We start from the raw sequence: 13,215 nt of genomic DNA, 5'->3' as shown, positions 1-13,215 counted from the left end.
AGGGGCTTTGGGAACATCCTAGAGTCCTCATGCCTCCTTCCCAGAGCTCCATGCCTCCAGGAGCTTTCCAGAGCCAAATAAGCAGCCCTCCACCTTGTGGGGGGTGGCAGTCCCGGGGGTTCCTGGCTTTACATGATTTCGTCTTTACAGGTGGACCCCCGGAACAGAACCCTCACAAAAGGTGCCAGTTGCCTGTCGTGTTGAGAGCAGCAGCATCCTCCTTCTACCTGAGTACTTATTTTGACTCTGTTGAGTAATTGTCAGTCTCTTTACATATCCCTTTTGATCAGTGGCTTCTGCTCCTCCAGGTCACAGCACTTGTGCTGCAGGTTCCTTCCAGTGCCCAAACAGCTACGTGTGTGTCCCAGAACGCTGGCTGTGCGATGGGGACAAAGACTGCAATGATGGAGCTGATGAGAGTGTGGCTGCTGGCTGCTGTGAGTCGCTTCTTTTCAGTGCTCAGATTCTGATCATGATCACATGTTGGATGGTTTCTTGCTGACTTATTCCACTAGTTCGCTCAGACTGGCTTGGGTTGTGTTGCATTTTCCCTTTTCCTCTTCAGTATACTCTCCTTGGTGCTGAGTGGGAATATGGGTTAGTGTTAAAGACACCATGGAGGAGAGAGAAAAGGGATTCAGTGGTAGGTATGAAATCCTCCCTAGTGGCACGTCACTGGCCCAGTTCACATGCCACAGTAAACCATAGTTGATGGTTTAACACAGAAACACCTGCCTGGGCAGTCTGTCTCTTCCCCGCAAACATAACGCGTCCAGTGCTATTCCAGATCACCTATTTCGATACGTCTGCCTCTGTGCCAAGCTGCGTCACATTCCTCTCAACCTCTTCGTAGCCTGGGTTCCTACCATAGTTACAGAGTAGACTTCATTCTTATCAGTCTGAAGAGTCATAAATTACAATTCCTGCATTTCATCCTCCAGCAACCACCGAACGATGTACCGAGACAATCACAAATCAAATAAGCATTCAGTCAGTAGCCAAACAATCCCACACTTCCCAACACTTACCTCTTCTCATTAATCAGAAGGCAGAAAAAAGCAAAGGCAGAAATCGCAGTGTAACATTAAACCGTCTGCCTTCCTCCTTCTCCATTCTGCTGCAGGGATTTTCCCTCAAGACGTTAAAATTCCATTTAGAAATTTCAATTCTTACTCAACAGCCTGCATTACATGTCTTGTCCAGTGAGTGATTCTTAGTTTTACGCAATTAGTCAAATTGAAGGAGGAATCTTTCTATTCGTTATGGCAGCCATTCTGTGGCAGAGGGTTTGCTCCCGGCGTCCCCCTCAGTCTGCTTTCTAAGGGGGCAGTTGTGGAGTCAAACGACGTCTGTGGGTGCTATAGCCTCCCCGATTCTTCCCAGGGAGGTCTGGGAGAGGTCATGCCTCATTCTCCCCTTCCCCTCTGTCAGAATTTCTTTACAACCCCCAGAGGGACTGTAACTGTTTGTTAGGAACATTAAATGTCCAGGGATGTTGTAAATGTTAAAAATGATGTGTGATGCTCTTTAAAGTTTGAAAGGAGTACATTCTACATGCTACAAAACTAGTAAATGTCCAAATGGTTATTTAATAAGAGGGGCAGGGTTGCAAAAGAGAATAAGGGAAAGTGACTACACATGTTGTGATGTCTGATTTCAGTGTACAACAACACATGTGACGAACGGGAGTTCATGTGCACCAACCGGCAGTGCATCCCCAAACATTTTGTGTGTGATCATGACCAAGACTGTGCCGATGGCTCTGATGAAGCCCCAGATTGTGGTGAGTACAGACCTCGAACAAGAGAGTAGCCAAAACCCTCCAAGTATTCTCCATTCGGGTTTTTGGATTGAAAGTAGATATTTCAGGGTAAGGGGAATATTTCTGGAAAAACATTTATTTTTCATGGAGTCTCATGGGTGATTCCATACGGTTGGGGGATCGCATAGTAAATGGATAGTGTCCCAGTGCTACATTCCAGTTGCTGTTTTTCATTTGTCAGCTCTCAGAGACTGTCCAGCCTTCTGTGCTTTGCCCTCCCATCACCACTGTGTCCTTTGGTCATGGTGGCTGACAGTGTGTCCCAGTTTCAGCCTCTATGATCACTGATGACTTTGTAATGGTGCACAATCTGTACTCATATGAGTAGCAAGGCTGGGAAAGCTTCTGCTGAGCCTCTGAGTTCTGAGCTTGATGGATAATCACTTGATCTCATATTCTTCTGAGTGGGCAGATGGTTAGTAGTTGTTTTTCTGAATAATTTCCATGCTTGAATTTTATTGGTTTTTTATGGTTCTTTGTTTTTTTCAATTTCCTAAATTTTTTATTAAACTGTTTTGGACTGTGGGTGCCTGGGTCCCCAGGGCCCCTTGGAGATGGCTCCAGTGCTAGGATGTATCCCCATTTACTTTGCCTTCACGTGCATGTTGACTCTCATATCTTTGGAGCTTGTTACATAGTAAGAAGAGGCTCATGTTTTAGCACAGCCTGACTTTCCCATCTCCCCCACCTTCCCTCTTTCCCCTCAGAGTACCAGACATGTGGCCCCAACGAGTTCCGCTGTGCCAATGGCCGCTGCCTGAGCAACAAGCTTTGGGAATGCGACGGCGAGTTTGACTGCCATGACCAGTCCGATGAAGCCCCCAAGAATCCCCGCTGCTCTAGTCCTGGTAGGCTCTGTGATGGGTAGGGAGATGGGAGAGGCCTGACTGCTTGCGGTTTATTGTCTTTATTTTGCATTTAATTCCAGCCTCCCCACACCTTCCATTGGTCATGAGATGTGTTACAGACTACACTTGAATTCTTAATTGTAATATTTTGATATTGCAGTTATTTTATCATGAATATTATGAAACTGTTCTGAGTTGTATTTGTGTATATGAATATTACATGCAGTGTGTGTGTGTGTGTGTGTGTGTGTGTGTGTTCTCATGCTTTTCTGTGTGAAACCCATTGAGTGTGTCTGTGGAAAAGCAGTACACAAGGTGGGCCTGTGGTAGGGAGTAGACCCGCCACATTTAGGGTGCTTCTGTGCATTCACATGTGGTGGGGTAGCTTTTAGGTTGTGTGGAGAGAATCATGACTGGTCCATCAGGAAGGGTGGGTGTGGAAAGAAAGAGAGGATCTCACTTCTTTGAGACCATCCCTGGCATCTCCTCTCTAAGTCTTCCCTGTCTAATTCCAGAGAGCAAATGCAACGACACCTTTTTCCTGTGCCGTAATGGGCAGTGCATCTCCAACGACCTGCTCTGTGACAACCAGAACGACTGTGGCGACGGTTCTGATGAGCTGAACTGCTTCATCAATGAGTGTCTCAACAAGAAGCTAAGTGGCTGCTCCCAGGAATGTGAAGACCTCAAGATAGGCTACAAGGTTGGGCCTGGTAGTTTATTCTCCTTCGCTGGTGGTCGTACTTAGTTGAGCCAAAGGCTGTCGTAGTGTGCTCTTTCTGGAGAGCCACTGAGCGCAGCTTTGCCATCACCATTATTGTGGCAGTTTCCCCCCTTAAGCTGGTGAGGCTACAAGGTGATGCTGTGTCTGGGACAGCCCTCCCACCAGGTAGGGTGAGGTGGCAGGTTTTACAGGGGTTGCTATTAAACAGCAGCAAATTGTCAACTGTTTGGTTTGTATGCATTTTTTGCTGGAGGGGTAGGGCTTAGTTCACTTGGGAACAGCCCTTTGCTTGTTGTATAGAAGGTCCCAGGTTTATTTTCTGGCACCTGAACAAAAAACTTTGCTGCTATGCTAGTTGCATCTGCCCAAAGAGGAAGGCAGGGGAGGGAGAAAGGGAGTCATGGCTAAGTTGCATTTTCTATAAACATGAAAACTAGAAACTTAACTTCAAATAAGTAAATAAATCTGACATTCCCTTGGTTTTATCTCAAAATGTGCATTATAAAAAGAGGTCTATGGTAGGGCAGGGCACTATATTCTGTCCAGATTGAGAACGGGGTGTCAGAGCACAATTCCCATGTCTGTGTGAATGGGTGGAGGTATGCCTCCTAACCCACATTGAATAGAGGTGGGTGTCACTGCCTATAAACCTGTCATGACTTTCTGCTGCCCCCTGCAGTGCAGATGTCGCCCCGGGTTCCGGCTGAAGGATGATGGAAAGACTTGCATTGACATTGACGAGTGCACAACCACCTACCCCTGCAGCCAGATATGCATCAACACGCACGGTAGCTTCAAGTGCTTGTGCGCAGATGGCTACCTACTGAAGCCAGATGACCAAACGAGCTGCAAAGCTGTCACAGGTGAAGCTGATCCTCAGTGCTGTGAATGTTCTTAGAGATCAGCAGAAAGCAGAAGGGTTCTGTCATTTGTTAGGGCAAGTGAAAACTTTGCAACACAGGCCAGATGGCCATGGACCATATGGGAGTCTTCGCCTCTCTCTGTGCATCCCAGGAGCCCTGACCACATATCCCCTGTGCTAGGTAACACAGGGATGGTTCTTTTGGCTGCATTGGGATTGCTGAGGGGCAGCTGAGAAGGGAAGGGAAAGCACCCCCCCCCCGGTGATCCTGATGCACAAAAGATCACTTTCCTTGTGCTGCTGTTAGTGGGTGCGTCTGCATTGCTGGAGCATAGACGATTAGATCATCCGCTCCCCAGAGGTTCCAGTAAAAGATTACTGACCCCATACTGCTGTTACCAACTGGGGCACACCGATCCTGGCTGCTCAGGCATGGAGGTTTTATCCCCAAATCTGTCTGTCCCTCCCTCCCTCCCTCCCTCTCTATCCACCCCATCTTTGTCACACATGCATCAAAGTTCTGAAGCAACTGCTAATAGCAGTATGGGAACAGTGATCTTGGCTGCTTCAAGAGCACGTTGGTGGTGAGGTTGCATTGTGTGTGCATGTGTGTGAGGGAGAGGGAGGTTACATGTGTGTGCTTTGGGGAGGGTGTTGTCTGTGTAGAAGTGTGAGTGCGGATGTGAGGGTATGGGTGAATGAGTTTGGGAGCAAGGGTGCCAGCCCTGGCCCCACCCACCATAAGTCTGGCCTGCAACCACCTGCCCATGGCCACGTTTGGCCCTCAGCAGCAAAAAAATGTCATCCATCTCTGCTTTGGGGTTTGGTGGGATTAATCTGAGTATTGAGTATGGGCAGGGCTGGCCCAAGACATTTTAGCACCTGAGGCAAAACAAAAAATGGCACCCTCTCCCTCCCAGGGAAGAAGGAGCGAGTGAAGATCTACATCAGCAACAAGCAAGGGAATAAAGATCTAAATTGGGATCTGCTGCCTCTGTGGATCCTGCTGCCTGCGGTAGTTGCCTCACCTTGCATCACGGGCGGGCCAGCCCTGAGTATAGGGTGGCAGGTGCAAAAGAGGGCAGGGAGCTCCTGCACTTTGAGTTATGTAGAAGATGGAAGTCACATCTGTTGTTCTCCTCTGCACAACAAATAACAGCGCAGGAGCCCCCTGCCGCCTTTTGCACCTGACACCCTACTTAAGTTGAGAAGCAGCAGGTTTAAAAGTCAGTCAGTGGTGTGTCTATTTGTGTGAAATGGCCCTTATTGCAGTCATACCAACATTAGAGGTGGCTTCCTTAGAGGTTGGTGTGCCCTGCTTTGTCACTAATCCCTGCCTTTCTTTCTCAGATGAGGAACCCTTCCTGATCTTTGCTAATCGGTACTACCTAAGGAAGCTTAGCCTGGATGGATCCAACTATACACTGCTGAAACAGGTAACGAGCTTTGTAGGAGGAGGAAGTTCTGTATGAGCAGATTTTGGGGGAAAGTATTTTCTTGTATTGTGGCTTAGAAAATATCCAAGCAGCATTTCCCGCCCCCCCCCCCCCCCAATACACGACTGCTGTGCTGATACCACTTCTGTTCTGCCCCCAATTACCTGCCTTGTGCCTGCTGGCCATGTATCTTTCCCAGCCCGCTTCCATCTGATATATACCTGTGACCCATTTAAGAAGGAGTGTTCCAACAGGTGGTTGGACATTTATGGTGGTGGCTTTGTCCGGCACTCTCCCAGGTGTATGGAAAGCCTGGGTGGGAAAAGACTATTTCATGGCAGAGTGCCATACCTGTGAAAAAAGGAAAGTGCCTCATTGCAAAGCATCTTCATGATTGTTTCCATTGTGGAGCCCCTCATTTAGAAATAGCCACTCGCTCGAGAGCAGCTTCTGCTTGTGGACAGCTTAGCTTTCCCATGGCACTCTCAAGGCGGTTGTGCCATAAGACAACTGCCACAGGAAAGAAGTTGCTATCTAATGAAAAGCACCTGTAAGCTCAAGGCTTACCCACAGAGCACACTGCCGCCTGCATCCCTGCATGAGTCCCTGCTCTGACTGTGCCTCCTTCCAGCCAACTTCTGGTGGGGGCTGATTGCTGTCTCACATAGAACTGGTTCACTTCCCGGTGCAGAGATGCAGCAGAGTTACCTGCTCTCGGAGGGTGCTGGTTGTTTTATCTTTGCACACAGTATTGCCTCCTCCTAATCAAAGTGGATGCCCAGAGAAGGGTCTCATTTAAAAATGTACCTTTTGCCAGGGGCTTTATAACTCAGTAGCAGAGCATATCCTTTAAATGCAGAAGGTCTCAGATTCAATCTCCAACTGCTTGAGGGAGGGCTGGGAGAGACTTCTATTGGAAGCCCTAGAAAGCCATTGCAAGTCAATGTGGATAATGCTGAGCCTTCTGATGTTCTTGCACCCTAAAGGAAGCCAGTGGGGGAGGTATAAGAGTGAACTCTGTGTTCATTTGTCATTTTGGGTGGTGGGGAAAAGCCAATGTGCCTACACAGTGTCGTCATAATTTATTATGATTGTTATAGCACTTTTCCTGAGTCCAAAGAGCTTCGCATGCATTATCTAGTTGTAATCCTGTAAGGATTATTATGTGCCAAATTGACAGAGAAAGCAGCTTGCCTAAAGCAACCTAGTGAGCTCATGATAGAGGTGAGACTCGAACTAAGGACTCAGCCCTCTTAGCCACAGTGCTGTTGTTCCTGTGACATAAGAACTAATGCCTGTCTCCTCTCTCGGGGGGCTTAGGGGCTGAATAACGCTGTGGCTTTGGACTTTGACTACCGGGAGCAAATGATCTACTGGACGGACGTAACAACACAGGGCAGCATGATCCGTCGCATGCACATCAATGGCAGCAATGTACAGGTGTGAGACCAGTGTCATTTGTGATCATCATCTGATGCCCCTCCAATAGAGGTTCAGAGGGTGGTAACATGAAAAAAGGCATTTTCTGCAGTGGCTCCCTGCTTGTGGGATGCTCTCCCCAGGGAGGCTTGCTTGGCACCTTCGTTGCATATCTTTAGGAGCCAGGCAAAAACATTCCTCATTAGCCTTTGGCTAATTAAATATACGGCCTTTTAAACCGGGGGGGGGGGGGTGTTGGCTGGTTGTTATTATGATGTGTATTTTTGTGTTTTTATACTGCAAACCAACCAGTGATCCTCAGATGAAGGGTGGTATATAAATTTTATTTATTATTATTATCTTTAACTCCCGCACTCACCCGCACTTTGCGCCATGCTTTCTAGGCACAAGTCTGGGCTTGGCAGGTTCAGGTTTGAGCGGTTTGTTGGGTTGTTTGTCCCCACACTCTTCCCCAGGAAAACTGCTGAATCGGAGCAAACAGCAATACATGGAAAACCCAGTTGCCATTTGCAACATTTCAGTGGTAAAATGTGGGTTTTCCCAAGGCAAGCACTGGGACAAAAACTGCTCGAACACAAACTTAGAAAGTCCAGACCTGTGCCTAGAAATGAGGCCTCTGTGGCAGAGCACCTGTTTTCCATGATGTCTCCAGGTAGAGCTAGGGTTGTTCCCTGTCTGAAACCCTGGAGAGCCCCTGCCCATCAGTGTAGAAAATACACGGCTGGGTGAACCAGTGGTCTGGCTCAGTAGAGACAGGTTCCCTCCCTTTAGGCTCAGGATCAGCTCCCATGCACTCAAGCAGTCTTCGCTGCACCACATCACAGACCTATGCAGGGCTTTCTTGTGCTTAACCTTTTCCCCTCTTTTCTACCCACCCACCCAAAGCAAGCCAGTTTGTCTAAAAGCAGCCTGTCCACAAGCAGGGAAGGCATTCCTTTGACCAGAGCTTCCTTTAGTGTTCCTTCTTTCACGCTGTTATTTGGTCTTGTGCACTTCCAGGTTCTGCACCGAACTGGGCTGAGCAACCCTGACGGCCTGGCTGTGGACTGGGTGGGTGGAAACCTGTACTGGTGTGACAAGGGAAGGGACACCATTGAAGTATCAAAGCTGAACGGGGCCTACCGGACTGTGCTGGTGAACACAGGGCTACGGGAACCGCGAGCGCTGGTGGTGGACGTGCAGCATGGGTAAGTCTGTTGGATGGTGTCTGGGGCAGTGCCCAGGTTTTAAGCAGTTTAGGAAGCACTTAAGCTTTATCTATTACTCTCATGTTTAGGGAAGTTGTTAATATTTAATGCTGTATTGTTTTAACACTGGATTGGAAGCCGCCCAGAGTGGCTGGGGAAAATCAGCCAGATGGGCGGGGTATAAATAATAAATTATTATTATCGTGAACACTCTTACAAATTAATTTGCTTTCCAATTCTTCTGAAATCCCATCCTTTTAAGAAAGAAATATTTAGCCACTGAAGAAATCAGAAGTGGCAGGAAGCTTGGAGTTAAAGATAAACTATGGTTTAATGCAGAGGTTCCCAAACGATGGTCTGTGGACCACCAGTCATCCACAAGCTTCATTCAGGCAGTCCATAACATGCCTGTAGTTCACGATTGGAGCCAGCACACCTGTCACATTAAATACTTACATCAATTTTTAAATTGACTTTTTATTGCTTCTTTTATTTCTTACCTTGTACTTCATTGTATTTCAAGTTGAATTATATGGAATAAAAATTGTAATACCATGAAATACAATATATGAGAAGTAAAAGAAGCAATAAAAATACAATTGAAAAGAATTCAGCATCTAGCAGAGCAACATTACAGTTGCTAAGATGGTAAGCAGAAGAATCATTAAGACATTTTCAAATAACATGAATGATTAGCCTGCTCTATACACTGCTGAAATTGCACCCAGCCTGCCTTTCCCTTTTAAAAAATGAGAGGAAACAAGCCAGAGGCTGGCCTAGCATTATGTGTAAACCAGCATTTGTAGCTTGTTTCTTTCTGAACCAATCACATGGTTTGTTTGTAGAGAAACAAACCATGAGCTCTAGTTTGAATATAACGCTAAACTGGCCTCAGGTTTCTCTCCTCCTGATTCCAGAAAGGGAGGAGCAGAGAAAGCACAATTTCAGCACTGAACATACTGCTCGCTTGCATTAAACTATGGTTTATTTTTAGCTATGGTTTATTGTTACATGGAAACAGGGTCTTTGCCTCGTTGTAGTGATTTTTAATATGCTTTGTAAGTAACTTGGAGAGCTCTTGTTACTAGTGGGTTAAATGAATGAAAGAATGTGGGGAGTGACCACAGCTGCTGTTCTATGTTTTTGCTATTTGTGTTACTCACTCCTGTTTGCTCTTTCCTAGGTACTTGTACTGGACAGACTGGGGTGACCATTCCCTGATTGGCAAGATAGGCATGGATGGCACAAACCGGAGCGTCATTGTGGACTCAAAGATCACCTGGCCCAATGGCCTCACCCTAGACTATGTTAACAGCCGCATCTACTGGGCTGATGCCCGGGAGGACTACATTGAATTTGCCAGCCTGGATGGCTCTAACCGGCACATAGGTAAGAGAGCTGAAGGAACTGTGAAGCTTATGTTCATATGCACATTGGTTGAGCCGAGTGGCCATATCTTTCATGGGTTGGTTACCTAGAGGCAGTAGCTCAGTTGCCAAGCACATAGCTTTGCATGCAAAAGTTCCCAGATTCAATCCCTGGCATCTCCAGGTAGGGCTAGGAAAGAGCCCTGATGGGAACCATTGAGAGCAACTGCCGTCAGGATGAAGGCTATACTATAGACCCAAGGGAGCCAAGGTGGTCCCTTCCAGATGCTGTTGATCCATCAGCTCCCATCTTCCGTAATCAAAGGCTATATTGCCTGGGGCTGCTGGGGGTTGGAGTTCAGTGATAGCTGGGGGGCACCATATTGGGCAGCTCTGCTATAGACAATACTAAGACAGTGCTCTGATTTGGTACAAGACAGCTTCCTACGGGAGGAGAATGTTAATTGAGTGACCAGATTTGGGGAATGCAGCTAAGGCATTCCTCCTGAACCCTTGTACAGTTCCAGTCTAGTTGCTAAAGGGATGCTCTGATAAGGCCCTAATTCTAACCTTGCCATGGCCAAGGGGTCATGTAGGTAGCTGAGCTGGCTCTTCTTCCCTGGCTACTCTTACTTTCTGGGTTTGGAGACTGACGTGTGTGGGAGAGTGTTATTTAAAGTTGTTGAGATGGGGTGTTACTGGAGGAGCATTGCAAGCATAAGCAAAGTTAAGCACCCTGTTTCTGCTCGCCGATTCTGCCTTGCAAATGCTTCCTTCCCTCAGCCCCTGAAGTAGCAAAATGAAACAGGATTGGAACCCCTTGGGAGGTGTAGATCCACTCCTAACTTTTAGCCCTCTGGCAACAGCATATAAATTACCTATATATTGTGCTGTTCCCTTTTAATCCCTCCTGCTACCTGTCAGTTACTTCTTATTTTCTGTTTTTGGTTTCCTGTGTGCTTGCTGTCATTCTCTATAGCGTCCTCATTTGGAGGGTGTGGAATGTTTTAGAACATTATCTTTAATGGATGAGTCCTTTTGAACAATAGATGATTCTCTCAGCACCCGTCACTGTTTCCTCTTTCTCTTCCCCCACCCCCACTCCCCTCAGAAGTCAGTGTAAAAGCTATGTGAGTGATTAATTATAAGGTTTGGGTACTCTCTTGTATTGCTTATTGGGTATTAGGCCAGACATAGGCAAGATGTGGTTTAAAAATAGACAGAAAGCTGTTTTTATCCAGACTGAACTGACCAAGTTAAATGATCTTAGAGCAGCTCTGTGGTATTATATAGTCATGGAGCTGCTCCAATATCATTTGACTTGCTCAGGATAAAGACACCCTTTTGTCTATTTTTATTCTTAAGTATTGCACCACCAAGGATGTGTATTTATCAGATCTTTCTAAATCCTCATTGAGGAGCACATTAACCATGTCCAAGGCAGTCCTGGATGGTGTGATTATTGAAAAAAATCCATTTAATTTTCACACACTGAATATGTTGTGTGAGAGAGGTGGAAGCTCTGCTGCATTATCTGTTACACCAATTCACCTATAAGAGGTTTAAGATTAAAATATCTGGAACAATTGCTCCTTCAAAAAAAGTTACTGGTCTAATCAGCACATTCTTGTTTTGTTCTATGCATTCATATGTGAGTGCTGATTCTTTTTCTTTTTAAGTAATGTGGTTGAGTGCTTTAAAGCTTATTGACCCACCAGAATTACATTTTTACATGTACATCCCCAACTCCCCTCCATCATTTTGGCTTGCAGTTTTGACACATTAATAAGTGGAACCAAGCAGTGGCCCAGCATGAGTTGCCAGCACCTGAGTCCATGCAGAAGTGGGGTTGGAGGGAGGGAAGCGGGTGCATGCGTATTCAACTGCCTGACGGCGCCTGCGTCACCCAGGAGATTGCAGCCGCAGAGATAAGAAGAGCTGTCTCCTGGAGAGGTCACTTCCTAGTTCACAAAGAGGAGCTGTTTTCCACAGAGCCCAGTGACAGAAGTGCACAGCTGTATTGAGGCAGCACCCCTAACCATTTTGCGCCCAGCCATTGCCCCTGTGGCCCTCCATGCTACGCTACTGGAACCAAGGGTTCCATGCTCTTAAACACAATTATCAATGAATGTGCTATCTGAAGGAAGAACTTCATTCTGCCACCACATCTCACCAGATACAAAATAGATGATAGGCTGAATGAGAGATCCCTGCAACAGATGTGCATTCTTGGAGGAGGACATGGGTGTTGCTCCCAGCTGTGGCTGGGATGAAATCTTGAAAGTTCATCTCCAATTTATTTGGGAAGCCTTGGTGAAAGAGGGAGGCAAAACAACCTCCCCTCTTTCACATTTCAGGAGGATGGGAGGGGGAGGCAGATGTTAAAGGTGAGGCAGCATTCCTCTCAACCTTTCATAGTTGCTGGCTACCAGCCTTCATTTCCCATGACCTTTGGAGCAACAAGTGGCCATGAGTTTGTGCCCCTACCCTTGAGAACCCTGCAGAAATGGCTGAAATCCAACTCCCTAAACTTTTACTGTCCATGAATGGAGGAGTCAGTTCAGTTCAGTCCTATCCACAAAAACACTGCGCGTTTGCCATGTTTAACATGGCCTTGACCTAGAACAGGCATGGGGACCATGTGTTGCTTCAAATGTTGTTGGGCTAGAGCTCCCATTATCCCTGTTCCTTTGAGCATGCTCACTGGAGCTGGTGGGAGTTGGAGTCGGACAACATCTGGAAAGGCACAGTTTCCCCATTCCTGGTCTAGAGTCAGGCAAACCCTTGGCTAGTAGTCCTCTGGACTCCAGATTTCCACTTGAGTTCTGCATCCTTGCCACCCAGTGAGAGTCTGTTTCTTCTCAGTCAAGGATTTGACTGAGAACAGCAGTGGAAAGGACGGTAGAGGGATTTTTTTCTATAGAAGTGAGGCATGGAGTAACTATAATATCCAGCACGAATCAAAACTTTGGGGAAACCACAGAGGGAGGGGAAGTCCTAGGTTGACTGATTGAGTGTAAAACCTGAAATGTTGTTGGATTGTTGCTTTTTTAAAAAAAAACCTATAAAAAAGTAATAATAAAAAAGAGTCTCTTCTTCTTCTTCTTCTCTAGTCCTAAGCCAGGATATCCCCCACATCTTTGCCCTGACACTCTTTGAGGATTACATTTATTGGACGGACTGGGAGACCAAATCCATCAACCGGGCCCATAAGACCACAGGCACCAACAAATCGGTGTTGATCAGCACCCTGCACAGGCCAATGGATATCCACATCTTCCACTCCTACAGGCAGCCAGATGGTGAGTGCCATGCTCCATCCAGGATGTGAAAGCCACTGTTTGCAGGGAGCAGAGTTCAGTTACCACACAATGGGACACAGCACAGATGCATTCAGAGCAGAGTGCCAGGCTCATCATCTGCCAGGCCCAGGACCAAAAGGTGTAAGTGAGGCAAATTAGGGTAATGAAAGCCACAGGCAGAGCTTTTTGTATTGCTCTGGCCTGAGAGCAAGCCTGACCAGATAAGT

The 13,215-nt window shown here is 46.8% G+C and overlaps 1 protein-coding gene across 6 annotated transcripts in view; it reads left to right on the top strand.

The window, feature by feature from the left end:
* The window catches only part of LRP1 (LDL receptor related protein 1), a 306,533-nt gene that overhangs the window by 260,008 nt on the left and 33,310 nt on the right, over positions 1 to 13,215 (top strand). For all 6 annotated transcript variants that reach the window (XM_083428173.1, XM_083428171.1, XM_083428172.1 and 3 more), the window contains 10 exons: positions 309 to 437; positions 1,661 to 1,783; positions 2,530 to 2,670; positions 3,186 to 3,373; positions 4,074 to 4,257; positions 5,607 to 5,692; positions 7,013 to 7,132; positions 8,132 to 8,319; positions 9,503 to 9,708; positions 12,800 to 12,988. In XM_083428173.1, the coding sequence (XP_083284299.1) occupies positions 309 to 437; positions 1,661 to 1,783; positions 2,530 to 2,670; positions 3,186 to 3,373; positions 4,074 to 4,257; positions 5,607 to 5,692; positions 7,013 to 7,132; positions 8,132 to 8,319; positions 9,503 to 9,708; positions 12,800 to 12,988 (1,554 nt within the window). The remainder of the gene's footprint in view (positions 1 to 308; positions 438 to 1,660; positions 1,784 to 2,529; positions 2,671 to 3,185; positions 3,374 to 4,073; positions 4,258 to 5,606; positions 5,693 to 7,012; positions 7,133 to 8,131; positions 8,320 to 9,502; positions 9,709 to 12,799; positions 12,989 to 13,215) is intronic.

The sequence above is a fragment of the Podarcis tiliguerta genome (genome assembly GCF_965153285.1).
Source record: "Podarcis tiliguerta genome assembly, chromosome: 2".
Classification (NCBI taxonomy): Eukaryota; Metazoa; Chordata; class Lepidosauria; order Squamata; family Lacertidae; genus Podarcis; species Podarcis tiliguerta.
The sequence above is the reverse complement of the archived record's forward strand: the minus strand, read 5'-3'. Positions and strand labels throughout refer to the sequence as shown.